At 33.9% G+C, this 19575-nt stretch overlaps 1 protein-coding gene across 3 annotated transcripts in view; it reads left to right on the top strand.

Moving 5' to 3' along the window:
- The window catches only part of CSMD3 (CUB and Sushi multiple domains 3), a 1478779-nt gene extending 1460207 nt beyond the window's left edge, over positions 1 to 18572 (top strand). For all 3 annotated transcript variants that reach the window (XM_086335396.1, XM_086335395.1, XM_086335397.1), the window contains 5 exons: positions 1530 to 1688; positions 4339 to 4451; positions 6523 to 6610; positions 12560 to 12695; positions 16575 to 18572. In XM_086335396.1, the coding sequence (XP_086191522.1) occupies positions 1530 to 1688; positions 4339 to 4451; positions 6523 to 6610; positions 12560 to 12695; positions 16575 to 16734 (656 nt within the window). In that variant the 3' untranslated portion in view covers positions 16735 to 18572. The remainder of the gene's footprint in view (positions 1 to 1529; positions 1689 to 4338; positions 4452 to 6522; positions 6611 to 12559; positions 12696 to 16574) is intronic.
- The last annotated feature ends 1003 nt before the right edge of the window (positions 18573 to 19575 follow it).

Genomic DNA, 19575 nt, shown 5'->3' with positions numbered 1-19575 from the left:
AGTGCCACTCTTAGGATGACTTGCAAAGTCCCAGAGCCAGGACTATGGATTTTTCATGTTACTAACTGCATGCTTTATATATATATATATATATATATATATATATATATATATATATATATATATAACGAGATATAAGGCCCAAATAGTAAAAAGTTTCACTATTTTATCTGCATAACAATAATGATAGCAACTAACATTTAGCAAAACTTCATTTAATCTTCCTTGTAAAGTCTATGGTAATTCTACATTAATGATAAGGAAATTCAGGTTTTGAGAGTTAGGTAATTTAGGAAAAACGGCACAGTTTGTAAATTGTAGAAGGGGGACTTAATTATCAATACAAGCATTCTAGCTCCAGTGCTTGCACTTCTAGTCTTTCTACTATATTGCTTTTGAATTATCAAATACAATATAACAACTCAACTTAAGAGTGCACTTTGTATTCATCTTTTACCATAGCTTTATTTGTTTGCTGAGTAGATTTCAGGGAGTATACAATTTGTAACTCTAGTCTCTGTGATTGGAGCAGTAAGAATTGTTATGGGTGTAGGGAAAATCAGGTAACAAATGTCAATAACTTGTTAAAAAAAAAAAGAAAGATTTTTCTCCAAATCTATGTTGTTCATTCACTCACACAAATAGGCATGGCTGTTTTGAAGAGTTGCTATGTAAGGATGGGCTTTATTGTACAGGATTAATGGAAACTTTTTTCAGCCTCTTACCAGGATCTAAGTAGACTTTGACACACCTAATTTATATTAGTTATAAATTACATTACTAATTTATATAAATATAATGTCTTATTTATTTGTATGCATTTAAAATAAGAATGTTTCTTCTTTGGGTGAAAATTTTATATTAGAATATTATTTGATTCTACCACAACTCATTTCTTTCCCATGAGAGTTTACCAATTCTAGTGACAATTCTTTTATTTCTAAAAATACTTGTAAACCTCAAAGCTGTGAGGAGCAAACCAAGGGAGCCCTGTTCTTCTTCAGGAGCACCTATTATTGAAATAACTGAGCTCAGTATTCTGTAAAGGAGACAAGGAGCATCCCTCCTGCTAGTCTTCCAAGGCTGCTCAGCAAGGGAGGTTTTAACTCTATGACCTTCCTCCTGTGAACCTATCTCTGCTGCTAGGAGAAGAGCAGGCATCCTGGAACTTGTATATAGACTGACTTGACTCAATAACATAATTTTATTTTCCTTCTGAAAAAAAGATATTATAGGAAGCCAAATATAAGTAAATGACATTTAGCTGGATTCTCAGTCTTAACGTCTTTAATTGGTGTGGCTTATTTATCTCTCATTGATGATGGTGTATGTACAATCTAGGCTATCATTATTTTGGCTTATTCTAAAAATATGCAAACTTGTATGTGAAAAATTCATTTTATAATGCACCTTCTTTTTCTTGTATATTTAGAAAAATGATTATTCTATAAACTAATACTCATTAATCTGACAATGCTTATATTTATAGGGCACTGCAAAATTAATGTGTATGTTTAATTTATTCACAGTTCCTGATGATGTGTTTGCCCAAAATTACATATGGAAAGGCTCTTACAATTATAAAGGAAAGAAACAACCCATGACCCTGACAGTTACTAGTTTCAATGCTTCCACTGGGAGAGTCAATGCAACGCTCAGTAATAGCAACATGGAACTACTACTTTCAGGTATCACTTTAAATAAAAGAAACTTTGCCTTCATGCCTTTATTTTCATCATTTCATCATTTTTATTAGTGATTTTTGTACTGTGAAATATTTGCTTTATTTCTGGTGGCATTCATAATTCATTTAGAAATAAGCTTTCTGGCTTGATTGAGGCATATATAATACTACACAAATATAAAAATCTGTGATTCTGAAATAAGCTCCCTCAAGAATATTTTTACATGGCTAGAATGACATGTCATGAAATAGAAGAGAACTTTTAATTTGAATAAAACTAACTTCTTCTCTATTCTCATAACACCAAAGAGACTGGATAAGTGATTTGCAAGCTGCTTTATCATCACAAAATCATGTCTTCAAATGAGGCTGTTTAGGAGGACACTATTGTCTAAAATAGAAAATATAGGGCTACACTACCCTAATTAGGCAAAAGGAACCCAGAGCCTTATCCATCTTCTCAGCCTTCTCAAGTTTCTTTGATCTACTGCATACTTCCCTCATTATCTTTCATTGCTGCTACTGCTAAGTCACTTCAGTCGTGTCTGACTCTCTGTGACCCCATAGACGTCAGCCCACCAGGCTCCCCCGTCCCTGGGATTCTCCAGGCAAGAACACTGGAGTGGGTTGCCATTTCCTTCTCCAATGCATGAAAGTGAAAAAGTGAAAGTGAAGTCGTTCAGTCGTGTCCAACTCTTAGCGACCCCATGGACTGCAGCCTACTAGGCTCCTCCATCCATGGGATTTTCCAGGCAAGAGTACTGGAGTGGGGTGCCATTGCCTTATCCGGTGACACCAGCTGGGTGTCCCACAATTCAACTCACTTCTGACACTGCTGCTAAGTCGCTTCATTTGTATCTTTGATTACTCTGGTTTTTCTGACATTCAAATGTTTCCTCAAATGTCATCTTGTCAACAGTACTCCTGATGACCTTAGGTAAAGTAGCCTTCACCTTACAAATAGACTCACTCTGTTAGTCATCGGCAGTCTTATCTTATTTCATTTTCTTCTTTTCATTATTTGAAAGTATAGCATAGTATAGTATAGCATATCATGGCATGTTATGACATGACATGACATGATATGACATGACATGACATAATTTGTCTGTACTCCAACAGTTAAAGCCCTAAGAGAGCATCTCTTTGCCTTCCAGTTCATTGCTATACCTCAAAGGTTAGAAATGAAACTGGAGCAAAATTGGTCTCAATGACTTTGAATTATTGTTTTCATTTAAAAATAGATTTAAAAAATATTGATACTGAAAATATGTAATGTATATATTTAAACTTATTGACTATATAGCCCATATAATTATTAATAGTGAAATAATTTGTGATATAAATAAAATAAGAAATAAAATTTTATCTATTGATTTTGTAAATTTTACAAGAACTATACAGCATCATTTTGTATTGTTGAATGGCTCTACACTAAAGCCAAAATAAAAATATTAGAAGTTAATATGTATTTTAATTTAAAATATATATACAATTACATGATATAAATTGAATTAAAGGAATGCATTTAAATTGTGACTACCGATCTATTTAATTTTGAAACATGAGTTTTATTTTTATTCTGTATGAGAGTTGGCACTAAATAAATATATATTTATCCTAATCAAATTTCTACAAATATAGGAAAATAAACATAAATAATTAGACCAATTTAACTTGCTAACACTGTCTACATAGAATTAATTATAACATTTTTCCAGCAACTTTGATTACTTTTGTGTCTTTTCTCTATTATAATTTATAGATCAAGATCTATGTATTATATTTATATTCCCAGCTTATTTTTATGATACCTTATTGCTTAGGTGAAATAGTAAGTGAATGAATTAGTGAGTCATTTCAACTATCAGTTAATCACAAAATTTTTACTTAGAATATGATTTTATACAGTTCCCCAAAACACATTTTTATTCCACTTATTTATACTCTCAGAGTACTCTTATTCAGGAAAAAATAAAATAAAATGAATACATTTGCTTCTCCTCTTTATGCCACATTCTGTATTTACTTTCTTGAACTAAAAATTCTACTTGATTTTTGTGATCCAGCTCAAATACTCTTTCTTAATAAGCATTTCCTAATCACTCTGGTGTGAAATGATCCTTCTTTCTTTTGGCCTTTAATTCATCATATTCTCTATCTCTGTCATTATATCTCCTGTTTCATCAGAAATTCTTATAAACATCACATTTTTAGATAGGAATCACATATTCATCTTTGCGATTCCAGTAGCACCTCAAATATTCTTTTTCTAAGGGTGGGCTTGTACTTAATTATTAAGGAAAATGTCAAGAGTTTCAACATTTGATTCATACCCTTGAGTATTTTAAATCTGACTGATGAAATAAATCATTTTTACAACAATCATGGAATGATGTTATTAATAACAATAATATTTGATTTTAATAGCATACGTAATTTAAACCCCACAGTAATAGTTAAGTTGAGAATTTCAGCTGAGAGATTGCTATATTTTGCAGGATTTGTGAAAAAGCATGAAAATGGGCTTGATTTGTTGCTTTTTTTCCTTTTCTTATCACATGTATTTATTATATATTTAAGGAGCTATAGATAATAAAGTGAAACATAACTACTTGCAAAATTAGTAGACTAAACATCCTTATATTTTACAGGAGTATATAAAAGCCAAGAAGCTCGCCTAATGTTACACATCTATCTCATTAAAGTACCAGCTCAAGCTTCTGTGAAGAAAATGAAGGAGGAAAATTGGGCCATGGATGGCTTTGTAAGTATATTTCTTTAAAAGTCTGCTGCTAAACTTAATAACACATTTGTGCTATGGTTTGTCATTAAAATTACAGAAAAATGTAAGTTTCTAAATTGAGCTAGTTAAATGCACACACATAAAATGGCAAAACTACTATTATGACTAATTTATTTTGAAAAAATAAATGATTCAGTATAAATACTTAGTAATCTAGTGTGTCTAAACTACTGAAGCCTATGACCTACAGAAGGTTTTCCTTGTAAAAGTTTTGTTACTTCAGAGCATATAGTCAGAGTTCCCATGGTCATTTTATCAAAGACTTCTGGGCAGTGTGTAAGTATAAGATTTGTTGCTTCCAACTGCCAGTTTAGAAATTCCATTCACTTAAGTGACTGAATAGAACAGGGTAACTCCAAAGTGAGGTTATGGTAACTGTTCAGAGGAAGTGGCTCACATAACTTCTTCTTCATAGCCAACTTTATAAAATTTTCTAAATATGAAGAGTAAATTTGGTTTCTGAGGGAAAATAAAAAGTGCATCCTGTTTCCCTTTCTGTGCCATTATTCATGGAGTTGAGGTCTAACTCATCTTCAGTGCACTTAGATTGTTTCATTTAGGAAACAAATAAAATGAATACATTCATTTAACTATTAGAGGTTGAGCTTTTCTTTTTAGAAGCATTTTGTGTCTAAAAATGACCTTGCCCAGGGTATGTCTGATAATAAGGAATAAATCACTTGTGAAATGTCAGACTTACATGAATAATTTGGTATAATATTTTGCTTTTTAGGGCGAGGATGCAAGGTTTTTTGCAGCTTTCACAAGAACATACATGACTTAGATAACATTGAAAATAATCAGGACAAACTTTGGGGTAAATTCATATGACTAGTTATCAGCAACACTGAAATGTATCAACTCATATTTTATTAGTGAGATCAAATAACACTATGCATGTGACCTATTTTTTATGTATAGAACTTTACATGCAAGGTACAGTTAATAGCATTTGCAGGATTAGGTAGAGTCACAAAATCTCAGGCTCAACATGCAACAAGTTCTTTCTCATGTTTCTGGGGCTAGCTTGGGGGGCTCCATTTGAAGCTGTGGTATCAAGTTCAGGTTGCTCCAGGTGTCTCATATCAGGTCCAGGCTGGAGGGACAGCAGCTGCCAGGAACATGTCCTTCTCTTGCCAAAGGCCTGAAACTCTGAGGGGCAAAGTGGAAATATGTCCCCCTTATTTTAACAGCCCTATTGAGATATAATCCATGTACCCTACTCATTTAAAGTGTACAGTTCAGTAGTTCTTACTATATTTACAGATGTGTAACCATCACCACAGTTGATTTTAGAATATTTCCATCACCTCAAAAAGAAACCATATCCTTTACCTATCGCCCAACCCATCCACCCCTCCTTTCTCCCCCAAATCCCAGCAACCACAACTCTATTTTCTGTCTAGATTTCACTGTTCTAGGCTTTCATATTTATGAATCATACAATCCCTGGTCTTTTGTGACCATGGATTATATGGTTTCTTTCACTTATAATGGGAAACATGCCTCTTAAGGCCTAGGCTTGGAACTGACTTATTGTCAATTCCACCCACATTCCATTGGCCAAAGCAAGTCACAGGACAAAATCCAACTCACTGAGGCAGAATGAATACACTTTTCATGAATGTTAATGGGAAGGGAGAAAATTGTGCCTGTATGCTGAACAGTAATTGAATCTACAAAGTACAGTATTATATTTTAATTTTTAATTGACTACTTGCCTTATTCTGTTTTATCATATCCTTGGTCTTTTTCTTGACAATCAGTTTCTTCACCTAAAAGAAATCTATAAATCTGTATCATTATATTAATAACTAATCCCCCTTATTTCCAGTATCCTAATTAAAGATGAAATTTTTCATTTTATTTTTAATAATGGTAAATTTGCATGATGTTCTGTTTTACACAGAAGATATGGAGGAAGGAATTGTGCATAATATTCATTTTATATTAAGTCTGAATATTTTCTAAGACTGGGAAAATATATCTGTGGCCAACTTTTATGTTTAATCAAACTTATAAATATTTTTAGGTTTCTGCTGAGCCTGATGGAGCTACTTATGTATTTCAAGGATTTATTCAGGGTAAAGATTATGGGCAATTTGGACTACAAAGACTAGGTAATGTAGTCATTTTCATTTTCATGTACTTTATTACTCAAGATATCATAAGAAAATATAATGGATTCTGTACATTAGGCACACTTACTGCATTTTGAATTTTGCATTGTCAGGACTATACATTGATACACTTGATAGCCTTCTAAATAAGTACAGTCTTTAAAATATTGGTTCTCTGTGTTCCACCTCAATACAGTGTTTAGTTTTTCATCATATTTCTAATAAATATGACAAACTGCCTTTCCCTCAAGCAAGTAAAAAGGAGAAAAAGTGATAAAGATTTGAAATAAAATTTTAAACTGTGAATGATTTTATCTTATGAGAATTGTATTGCTTCTCTTCCATTTGAATATCTTTGAAATTTTCTTACTGCCCCACCAAAAAAAAAAAAAAACAATGTAGTGGCACTTTGAGAAACTCATAGAATCTGGAAAGGGAAAATTACTTTGAGGAGTGAACCATTGTGGGGGCTTTGTGCTAGTCAGATATGTAAATTTTCTGTGGTGGGAGGTACAGGGTTTTGTCATTTTTATTCCCAACTCTTCTCAAACATATCTAAATATTTAATAGTCTCGTTTGAATGTATTTATTAACACACCTTTTGGTGTACAATTTTCCTAAAGTATACTGTATCTCATTATTATATTGTGGTAGTAATGCATAAACAGTAAATCCATGTTCTAAAAACTACTCCTTGATGTTTATCTTTAAAATTCCATTGCTTTGAACTTTTATGTAAATTTTCTGAGTCCCTGGAAAATTAAAATACAAAATGGTACTAATATTTTTAACCTTGACTAGGGTATGACTTCAGTTCAGTTCAGTCTCTCAGTCATGTCCATTCTTTGAGACCCCATGGACTGCAGCACGCCAGGCTTCCCTGTCCATTACTAGCTCCCGGAGTTTACTCAAATTCACATCCACTGAGTTGGTGATACCATCCAACCATCTCATCCTCTGTTGTCCCCTTCTCCTCCCACCTTCAGTCTTTCCCAGTAGCAGGGTCTTTTCCAAGGAGTCAGTTCTTCGCATCAGGTGGAAGAAGTATTGGAATTTCAGCTTCAGCATCAGTCCTTCCAATGAATATTCAGACTGGATTCCTTTTGGATTGATCTCCTTGCAGACCAAAGGGACTCTCAAGAGTCTTCTCCAACACCACAGTTCAAAAGCATCAATTATTCAGCACTCATCTTTCTTTATAGTTCAACTCTCACATCCATACGTGACTACTGGAAAAACCATAGCTTTGACTAGATGGACCAAAGTAATGTCTCTGCTATTTAATATACTGTCTAGGTTTGTCATAACTTTTCTTCCAAGGAGCAAGTGTCTTAATTTCATGGATGCAGTCACCATCTGCAGTGATTTTGGAGCACACCCCCTACAAAAAAAATAAAGTCTCTCATTGTTTCCATTGTTTCCCCATCTATTTGCCATGAAGTGATAGTACTGGATGCATAATCTTCATTTTCTGAATGTTGAGTTTTAAGCCAACTTTTTCATTCTCCTCTTTCACTTTTATTAAGAGGCCCTTTAGTTCTTCTTCACTTTCTGCCATAAGGTGTTATCTGCATATCTGAAGTTATTGATATTTCTCCCAGAAATCTTGATTCCAGCTTGTGCTTCATCCAGCCCAGCATTCCACATGATGTGCTCTGCGTATAACTTAAATAAGCAGGGTGACAATATGCAGCCTTGACATACTCCTTTCCTGATTTGGAATCAGTCTGTTGTTCCATGTCCAGTTCTAACTGTTGCTTCTTGACCTGCATACATATTTCTCAGGAGGCAGGTCAGGTAGTCTGGTATTCCCTTCTCTTGAAGAATTTTCCACAATTAGCTGTGATCCACACAGTCAAAGGCTTTGGCATAGTTAATAAAGCATGACTTAGTTGAACATTTGATATAGTTGAATGTTTTTTTAAAAAGTAAATCAGCTTTCCCCAGATGAACAATAATAAGGAGATGTCATTTCAGATAATGTCTTGCCACAATTGTTAGTTTTAAAATCAGTAGAAGACATTCACTAATATAGTACATTGTCACAGTCGTATAATTGAATACAAGATTTTTTCACATTATATTCCCCAAATCATCTCAAGCACTGCATGTCTAAAACAGAACCTATTAAGAAGAAAAATAAACTATTTTTCTGAAAAAAGAGTTTGCTATTTATTTCTCTTCCATAGTCCCTGTGCCAACACATTGACAAATCTCATTTTTCTCATCTTTTAGCTAGGCTAATGTAGGCAAAATTATATGATACTGAAAGAGGAACTCCACAGGTCAGTACATGCCCAATACACTGGAGATCAGTGGAGAAATAACTCCAGAAAGAATGAAGGGATGGAGCCAAAGCAAAAACAATACCCAGTTGTGGATGTGACTGGTGATAGAAGCAAGGTCCGATGCTGTCAAGAGCAATATTGCATAGGAACCTGGAATGTCAGGTCCATGAATCAAGGCAAATTGGAAGTGGTCAAACAAGAGATGGCAAGAGTGAATGTCAACATTCTAGGAATCAGTGAACTAAAATGGACTGGAATGGGTGAATTTAACTCATATGACCATTATATCTACTACTGTGGGCAGGAATCCCTTAGAAGAAATGGAGTAGCCATCATGGTCAACAAAAGAGTCTGAAATGCAGTACTTGGATGCAATCTCAAAAACGACAGAATGATCTCTGTTCGTTTCCAAGGCAAACCAACCATTCAATATCACAGTAATCCAAGTCTATGCCCCAACCAGTAACGCTGAAGAAGCTGAAGTTGAACGGTTCTATGAAGACCTACAAGACCTTTTAGAACTAACACCCAAAAAGATGTCCTTTTCATTATAGGGGACTGGAATGCAAAAGTAGGAAGTCAAGAAACACCTGGACTAACAGGCAAATTAGCCTTGGAATACAGAATGAAGCAGGGCAAAGACTAATTGAATTTTGCCAAGAAAATGCACTGGTCATAGCAAACACCCTCTTCTAACAACACAAGAGAAGACTCTACACATGGGCATCACCAGATGGTCGACACCGAAATCAAATTGATTATATTCTTTGCAGCCAAAGATGGAAAAGCTCTATACAGTCAACAAAAACAAGACCAGGAGCTGACTGTGGCTCAGATCATGAACTCCTTATTGACAAGTTCAGACTGACATTGAAGAAAGTAGGGAAAACCACTAGACCATTCAGGTCTAGTGACCTGAATCAAATCCCTTATGAACTAAATCAAATCCCTTATGATTATACAATGGAAGTGAGAAATAGATTTAAGGGCCTAGATCCGATAGATAGAGTGCCTGATGTGAACTGAGGTTTGTGACATTGTACAGGAGACAGGGATCAAGATCATCCCCATGGAAAAGAAATGCAAAAAAGCAAAATGGCTGTGTGAGGAGGCCTTACAAATAGCTGTGAAAAGAAGAAAAGCAAAAAGCAAAGTAGAAAAGAAAAGATACAAGCATCTGAATGCAGAGTTCCAAAGAATAGCAAGAAGAGATAAGAAAGCCTTCCTCAGCGATCAATGCAAAGAAATAGAGGAAAACAACAGAATGGGAAAGACTAGAGATTTCTTCAAGAAAATTAGAGAAACAAGGGAACATTTCATGCAAAGATGGGCTCGATAAAGGACAGAAATGGTATGGACCTAACAGAAGCAGAAGATGTTAAGAAGAGGTGGCAAGAATACGCAGAAGAACTATACAAAAAAGATCTTCATGACCGAGATAATCATGATGGTGTGATCACTCACCTAGAGCCAGACATCCTAGATGTGAAGTCAAGTGGGCCTTAGAAAGCATCACTACAAACAAAGCTAGTGGAGGTGATGGAATTCCAGTTGAGCTATTTCAAATCTTGAAAGATGATGATGTGAAAGTGCTGCACTCAATATGCCAGAAAATTTGGAAAACTCAGCAGTGGTCACAGGACCGGAAAAGTCAGTTTTCATTCCAATCCCAAAGAAAGGCAATGCCAAAGAATGCTCAAACTACCACACAATTGCACTCATCTCACATGCTAGTAAAGGAATGCTCAAAATTCTCCAAGACAGGCTTCAGGAATATGTGAACCATGAACTTCATGATGTTCAAGCTGGTTTTAGAAAAGGCAGAGGAACCAGAGATCAAATTGCCAACATCTGCTGGATCATGGAAAAAAGCAAGAGAGTTCCAGAAAAACACCTATTTCTGCTTTATTGTCTATGCCAAAGCCTTTGTGAAGATCACAATAAACTGTGGAATATTCTTCAAGAGGTGGGAAGCAACAATTAGAACTGGACATGGAACAACAGACTGGTTCCAAATAGGAAAAGGAGTACATCAAGGCTGTATATTGTCACCCTGCTTATCTAACTTATATGCAGAATACATCATGAGAAACGCTGGACTGGAAGAAGCACAAGCTGGAACCAAGATTGCCGGGAGAAATATCAATAACATCACATATGCAGATGACACCACCTTTGTGGCAGAAAGTGAAGAGGAACGAAAAAGCCTCTTGATGAAAGTGAAAGAGGACAGTGAAAAAACTGGCTTAAAGCTCAACATTCAGAAAACGAAGATCATGGCATCCAGTCCCAGCACTTCATGGGAAATAGATGGGGAAACAGTGGAAACAGTGTCAGACTTTATTTTTCTGGGCTCCAAAATCACTGCAGATGGTGATTGCAGCCATGAAATTAAAAGACGCTTACTCCTTAGAAGAGAAGTTATGACCAACCTAGATAGCATATTCAAAAGCAGAGACATTACTTTGCCAACAACCGTCCATCTAGTCAAGGCTCTGGTTTTTCCAGTGGTCATGTATGGATGTGAGAGTTGGACTGTGAAGAAGGCTGAGCACCGAAGAATTGATGCTTTTGAACTGTGGTGTTGGAGAAGACTCTTGAGAGTCCCTTGGACTGCAAACAGATCCAACCAGTCCATTCTGAAGGAGATCAGCCCTGGGATTTCTTTGGAGGGAATGATGCTGAAGATGAAACTCCAGTACTTTGGCCACCTCATGCGAAGTGTTGATTCATTGGAAAAGACTCTGATGCTGGGAGGGATTGGGGGTAGGAGGAGAAGGGGATAACAGAGGATGAGATGGCTGGATGGCATCACTGACTTGATGGATGTGAGTCTGAGTGAACTCCGGGAGTTGGTGATGGTCAGGGAGGCCTGGCATGCTGTGATTCATGGGGTCGCAAAGTGTCGGACATGACTGAGCGACTGAACTGAACTGAATGTCATAACCATTTACTCAGTCCCAAGGAGAACACTCCTAAATCCTATGCCTTCTTACACCCTTCTTCCTTCATCCACACAGATAACTTCTGTTTATTTGAAATATGAAATGTTCCTGGAAATCTATCTTTTCATGCTCTTCCTAGTGCTATAGTTCCCATCTTAATTTCCATTTTTATCTGGGATGTCTTCAAACTACTCCTGCTTTCAGACCAGACTCTCTCAAGTCCATCTCACCTTAGTCACTGTTTAAAATCTTGTATATAACCACTGAGCAGTTTTTTCCCCTACACATCTTCAGTTCTTCCTCACTGTAGGTGGGTGAAAATTTTGAGCTCTTTAGAATAATATTTATGCCTTTTCAAATGTTTATCATTTTAGCCTCCTTTTCCTATCACATATCTTTTCTATACAGATATGCCTAACATTAATTCATGCTTCATATATACACTTATTTATGGCTCTGTATTCTTCCTACAGTTGTTATTAACTAAAGTTCAGAGACTGAGCTTATTGTTCATTCTGTATCCTTTCCTGGAAAAATATACATAGTAGGTGTTGTGTAAAATTGTGTGGAAATGAAGGAGTTTTGTGAATTATTTTTGTATTTCCAAGTAGATAAATATCTTGAGCAAGGAATAAATTAATTGGTTTCTAAAAAATATCAAGTTGATAAAAGATACCTAATTTTTTATTTGTATGTTATTTTTTTTCCTTCTATAGGACTGAATATGTCAGAAGGCTCAAATTCTTCAAATCAACCTCATGGTACAAATAGTAGTTCCGTGGCCATTGCTATTCTGGTGCCTTTTTTTGCACTTATATTTGCAGGATTTGGATTTTATCTCTATAAACAAAGGTAAGTTTATTGATGTTAAGTATAAAATGTTTCCCAAATCTATATTTTATGTTCTTTTTACTCTCCAATTCAAATTCTAACTTCTGTTTTGTTTTTTGGTTTTTTTTGGTCTGAATTGTTGTAGCAAATATAACCACAGTTTGTTAAAACCATTATTTCCTCTGCCCATCATCCCATCACCCCAATATACACACAACTAAAATCGCTCTGTTGAGTTGTGCAAACATTCAACTTTATTCTTTCTCCTTTTTGTCTGTCAATTTTCTGGAATGTAACTAATTGTATAAGTTATTTTTATACTATCCATGCTAAAACTATAGTTTACAAAATCTAAGTTAAGGTTTAAAATGAACAGGTGATATCTGCTGCCACGTGTCTTTAGAGAACAAGGAAGAAGTTTATGTTTAAACCTCTTAGTTTACATGACAGTACTGACAGATTTTACCCAGGCTGACAGATGATAAAATCTTCTAGTCTTCTCATTTATCTTCTGTTGCTTTTAGAAAATGCTGCAGTTAGTATATTTGTTATATATCTCACATATGACTGTATAGATTATCAGTTGACCCCTCTTTGCTATGTCCATTACAACATCTTGATGAAGGGCTTTAGTATGCAGTTAATCCACTATTTGAGACCATCGCTTATTAAGGAAACAAAAAAAGGCAAAAAAAAAAAAAAGGAGAAGAAGAAAGTATGCTGGTAACCAGATAACTAAATGAATACCTAATTTTTTAAATCAAAACTAATATCATTATTATAAATGCCAGTCTGTATTATCTAAGAATGATTTAATTAATATTATGCAAATTTGTAACAATTGTGCATTAGCAGTCGTTCAGGCCTTGTCAATATCAGATGTTGTTAATGATAAAAATCATCACTAAATTTATTTATAAAGCAAGCTATGCTAATCATTTTTTATTATTGTGGTAAAATGCACATAAAATGATTTAAACCATTGTAGATATACAATTCAGTGACATTTAGTATACTCACAATGTCACAAAACCATCAGCCTAAAAGGAAACTGTACCCACTAAACAGTCACTCCCTACTCCTCCTACCCCTGTCTCAGGTAATTACTTTGGTTCACCTTCTACATATTATATATATATGGAATCATACAATATGTGACATTTTGTATCTGGCTTCTTAAATATAATATAGTGTTTTCAAGGTTATCCTTATCATACTACACATCTACATATTATTGACTATGTGGCTGAATAATATTCCATTGTATGTTTGAATATGTTATGTTTAAATATGTCCATTCATCAGCTGATGGATATTTGGATTATTCCTATGTTTGAGATATTGTGAACAGTGCTGCTATACACATCTGTGTACAAGTTTTATTCAGACGCCTGTTTCAGTTTTTTGAGTATGCATTCAAGAATGAAATTCTTGGATTATATGGTAATCCTTCATTTAACCTTTTTCCTTCATTTAACCACATTTAATATGGTTTCCCTGGTGGCTCAGATGGTAAAGCGTCTACCTGCAATGCAGGAGACCCGGGTTCAATCCGTGGGTTAGGAGGATTCCCTGGAGAAGGAAATGGCAACCCACAAAAGTATTCTTGCCTAGAAAATCCCATGGACAGAAAAGGGCCTGATAGGTTGCAGTCCACGGGGTCACAAAGAGTTGGACACGACTGAGTGATTTCATTTTCATTTAACCATCCTAGTGAACTGTATTTCGTTGTGATATTGATCTGCATTTCCCTAATTACTAATTATATTGGGCGTTTTTCATGTGTCTGCTAGTCATTTGTCTACATTCTTTGAAGAAATACCTATTCAAATTCTTTGCCCATTTTTAAAATTGACTAATTTGTCTTATTTTTGAGGTATAAGAGTTCTCCATATATTCTGGATACTAAACCCTTTTCAGATACATGGTTTGCAAATATTTCTCTTTCCGTGGGTTGTAGTTACAGTTTCTTGATAGTATCCCTTGATATACCAAATTTTTCACTTTTATGAAGTCCAATTTATTTCTTTTTTCTTCTGTTACTTTGCTCTTAGTATTATACCTAAGAGACCATTGCCAAATGCAAGGCCATGAAGGTTTACCTATGTGTTTTCTCCTAAGTATTTTATAGATTTTGCTCTTATGTTTAGAACATTGATTAGTTTTAAGTTAATTTTTATTGATAGTATAAACTTTTCTAAAGTTTGATGTTATTTTCCTTAAAGTTGTTGCTTAATATTTGCAGAAACAAATCTTTTAAATCTTTGTGATCCTTACCTAATTAGAAGGAAATGATGTTGCTTCTGTTTTTATTGTGAACCTAGTTTAAAAAAGAGAGATGAATGTGATTGATTAAAATTATGCACCTGGCAAGAGCAAGTTGTAAGCAATATAATTTACATTATATAACTATATATATGTATATATAGATGATGCTATTGAAAGCAATTTTAGATAGATTTTTTAAAATGTTATCATACAAATCCCTGACAATTTTTAGTACAGAGAAAAATTCAGAAAATGTGCTAAGGATAGGACAATCACAGAGTGGCAAATACAAATTATAATAAAATAAGTAGTTGAAATTTTGTGTTATTTGTTGTAAGCAAAAGAGAATTATTTTAAGGCCTTTTTAGGAATTAAATTTGAGGAACACATAGGGGTAAGTATGCTTTTGTTGCTGTTGTTCAGTCCCTAAGTTTTGTCCAACTTTTGCGACCCTGTGGAGTACAGCACACCAGGCTTCCCTGTCTTTCACTATCTCCCAGAGTTTGCTCAAACTCAAGTATGCCTTTGATCATTTGATTTACATGTAAAATTATAATTTTATTTACAAATGATTTTTTTGCAATTTGATTTTTTATCATTTGATTTACAAATGTCAGAAAATTATGCTGTAGGATGTGGGAAAGAGAAACTAGAAATAAACATTAGTCAAAAGTGAGACAAAAAATAAAGGAGGGATTCAAAATGAACACCTTATACCAGCCAGCTTAGATTCCATGTGTTTTGTTAACTAATAGCAAATATTCAGTTATCAGGAACTCTGGAAACTATTTCATGACATGAGATATCAGTGTAGTTAGTCATTTTGTCTTTGAGATTTTGAGTTTACTTGTTCTAATGTATATAATTTTAAGCCAATCTAGTATTTATGTTTCTGGGATACTCTAAGCACTTTCCAAAACTAGGTGTCAGTATCAGATGTCTGCTTTTCTTGGGACTCCCTTCTTATTACCGCAGAATGAACTCCTTATTGTCATTCAAGTCTCAGATTAAATTTTACTTCCTTATTTTCTTTATTACCTCTCCTAACATGGCTCCCAGTTACTTCTGGTCATATCAACCATTTTCCTTTTCAGCAAAACAATTTTCATTATCTTGTTTCATTTTTCTTGTTTATTTTTAATTTATTCATTGCTGTCCTTGTAATATGAGAGTAATGAGTTTGTATGTTTTTTGTAAAAAAGAAAAATTATATATCCAATGCCTAGGGTCATGCCTAGCATGTAATGGATGTTCAATAAATACTTGAGGAATGAATAGTAATGAGATTTGAATTCATCATCATCATAATTTAGCTATATTTTACATGATCATTTATGATAACATTATCTCATAAGAAAATTTATAAGACTAGCCATAATATTTATTTATACTTATATTACTCATATTGGTACCATTTATAAATATATATTGTATGTAAATAATAAAAGTCATTCATGATTTAAAAGTGACAGGTAAATTATTCAAATTTGATGAATTGTGGTTTCTCAATATTTTCAAGTTATATTATCCATTAACAGTGATAACTCAAGTATTGATATATTGTGTTTGAGTTCTATTCTGCTGTTTCTGGAAGAAAGTTAATGTATAACTAATTAGTGTTCTCATCTACAGGACTGCACCCAAAACCCAGTATACAGGATGTTCAGTTCATGAAAATAACAATGGCCAAGCAGCTTTTGAAAATCCCATGTATGACACCAACACAAAGTCAGTGGAAGGGAAGGCAGTACGGTTCGATCCCAACTTGAACACAGTCTGCACAATGGTATAACGTGGCAGCTTTGGCCTTCTTCAGAAGCTTGGAAATCGACACACAAAACAGTGCACACTTAGTTCACTGACAAACAAATCAAAGCACACTTATCAGGACTTGCTGGGTCACCTTTTCCTGTGGAATGATAGAGAAGAGTGTTTTTTCATAAACTGGACCATAATTCTTCTTCATGTTTACCATGGAGAATTTTACAGAAATTTGGCTGCACTCCAAGAGTGCTTACTCACAGTTTATTTGCTTTTTTTAAAAAGGAGATTATTCTAAAACATAAACTTATTTGCATATATTGGAGGAGCATCCACTATCAGTATTTCTGTGCTTTATAAACTATATTAGAGGGACTGGGTTTAAAAAAATGATATAGGGTAGAAAATAAGAGCTATACTTACAAGAGTCAATAGATCACTGACTTCTCTTTAACTGTCATGAGCTGTATCACGCCCATAAGTCTGTATTTTTCACCACTCTATCAGCTGTTCCTTCCTTTTAATTGAGTCATTGTTTTCTTCATTTCCCTGGTTATTTCAGATTGAGTCATGCCCTGAAATGTTTATGAGCTAATTTATGTCACAGATGAGATAAGAGTGCCCACTCTGATTTGATGCTTTCTGGTTGTTTTCTTCAGTATCATACTGCTACCTTTTTTTAGACTGGTTGTCATAGTTTCTGTAAATGGCAAGCTCATCATGCTATCTTCCTGATTTCCCTCATTATGTTGTAACCAATATTATTCAGTGAGCCATGGGGTAAGTGTTTAACTCCTTGCTTCAATCTTTTTTGTCCCTCAGAAACAACCTTAGCTGGCAAAAACTGTCTATAATAATCATGATTTTGCAGTTATCTGAGATACTGAACTTACCATTCTTTACCATTCTTTCTAATATTTTTGCAAGACCAAATAGAACCTATCAGTCTACTTATTTAGTTTATAATTATCTGTTTTTCCTTCCAGCTGAATGTTCAAATTTATTTAATATTGCTTTGAACTTTTACCTAACAGTGAGTTAGAAGTATAAACTTGTTAAACTTTTTAGTTAACAGTGAGTTAAACATATATTTTGGACCATTGCCTAAATCAAAATGAGTAAAAGTAAAATTACTTTCAAATAACCAATATAAATTTATTTCCTAAAGTTGTGGATTTACCAAATTTTTATATATTTAAAAATTTCTATTCTCTTATCCTTAAGAAGCAGCTTCCAGATATGACAGGTTTCTTTCATAGTTATTAAGGTATGTATTTGCAAGTTATTTACAACTGTATCACAGACATACCAGCATTTTGATTTAATAGGTCATAGTCTTCCTTTAATAGCATGTTTTACTTCACTGGATAAATTATGTACCTGGTGTAAACACTTCATTGTTGTCCCTTTCAAATATGGATAAAGTTGTAAACAGTCTCGGCTTTTTGTATCATGAGACAGAGTGCCTACGAGAAATCATTGCACCCAGAGTGCTGCTTGGATCTATCTCTACAAATGTAGTGAATTTCTTGTAAACCACTTTGAAATACATTGTTTTGGAAATTCATATAATTTTCCCAACATTGTACTCTACTGACAGGATGCTGTTTTAAATTTTATTCCATCAGTTATTTATTCTTGTTTATTCAAATGACTGCAATAACAACAATTCATTCATTAATGTTAAGGTTAATACATTTAAGATCTTGTTTAAACAATGTTTCTTCTGCAACTGGCTACTCCTCTTATATTAATGCATACACTTTTGTAAAGAAGTATATTTTTATGAAAAAAAAAACTTTGTAAAAGTATGATGTAAATTTTCAGTGCAATGTAAACAAATAAAAGTGGATAATTGCTTTTGTAAAATGTCTATTCTTTTCAAAATTGTCGGTGCAGTGGTTATTAAAAGGAATGAGCAGCCCTTCTTTATTTGGTGATATAATAAAGTTCTGAAACTGCATATACTTAGTTCAAAACATAATAATGAAATATGGGTATTTTCTTCATGTTCTGTAGTTCCCACGTATAACACTCTTAAAAATAAACATTCTCAGTAAGCATAATAGTATCATAAAAACCTCATCTTAGAATTTACCTTAAGTGTCAATATTTTAACAATACATAGTATCTAAAATTATATATAACTGATGATTTCTAGTATTTCTATAGTAAATTTCTTAGAGATATTTATGTTAAGCATGCTTCCTAGGTATGAACCCAATAACCTTTTGAATTGCTACATTAAACTAATATTCACAAACAAATCTATATTTCCAGGATGAAACATGTAAAGTTTTGTACTCAAGAGATTTATCATTTCTATAAAGTTCAAATCACAAGCTATTGAAATTCAACTTTGTTAGATAACTCTTTTTTACAGAACACATTGTCTTTATATGTCAAGACCTGAATCTCCAGTCTTTACGAGTCTATTACTGTTATTTTGCTTTTATTTTAGAAATAATTGCTTCTTGATATATTGCAGTTTCTGTTTTAACTTCATTAACTGTATTATCTCCACCTTTAATTCACTTCATATCTTCTGCATTTTCTCTTGTTGTTATTTGTCTATATGTTTATTCCTCCTGTGTTTTCTTTTTTTCCCTTTTTATTTTTCAACTTTTAAATTTTTCTTTCTATTGATGCTTTTCTTAGCATCCTTTCCTCTTTTACATGTCTTATCCTTTTTAGCCTTTTTATTATTAATTCTCATTTAAAAAATTTTCTGTTTATCTTTTTAACCCCCTCAAAAATTATTTTAGTGGAAGTCACTTTACTTTTATCTTTTTCCTAGCTCTGCTGCTGCTGCTAAGTCGCTTCAGTCGTGTCCGACTCTGTGCGACCCCATAGGTGGCTCCCACCAGCCCAC

This window comes from Bos grunniens, chromosome 14 (assembly GCF_055505025.1).
Source record: "Bos grunniens cultivar Pamir isolate PY7600 chromosome 14, Bosgru_T2T1.0, whole genome shotgun sequence".
Lineage (NCBI taxonomy): Eukaryota > Metazoa > Chordata > Mammalia > Artiodactyla > Bovidae > Bos > Bos grunniens.
This window is presented reverse-complemented; position numbering and strand designations above follow the sequence as displayed.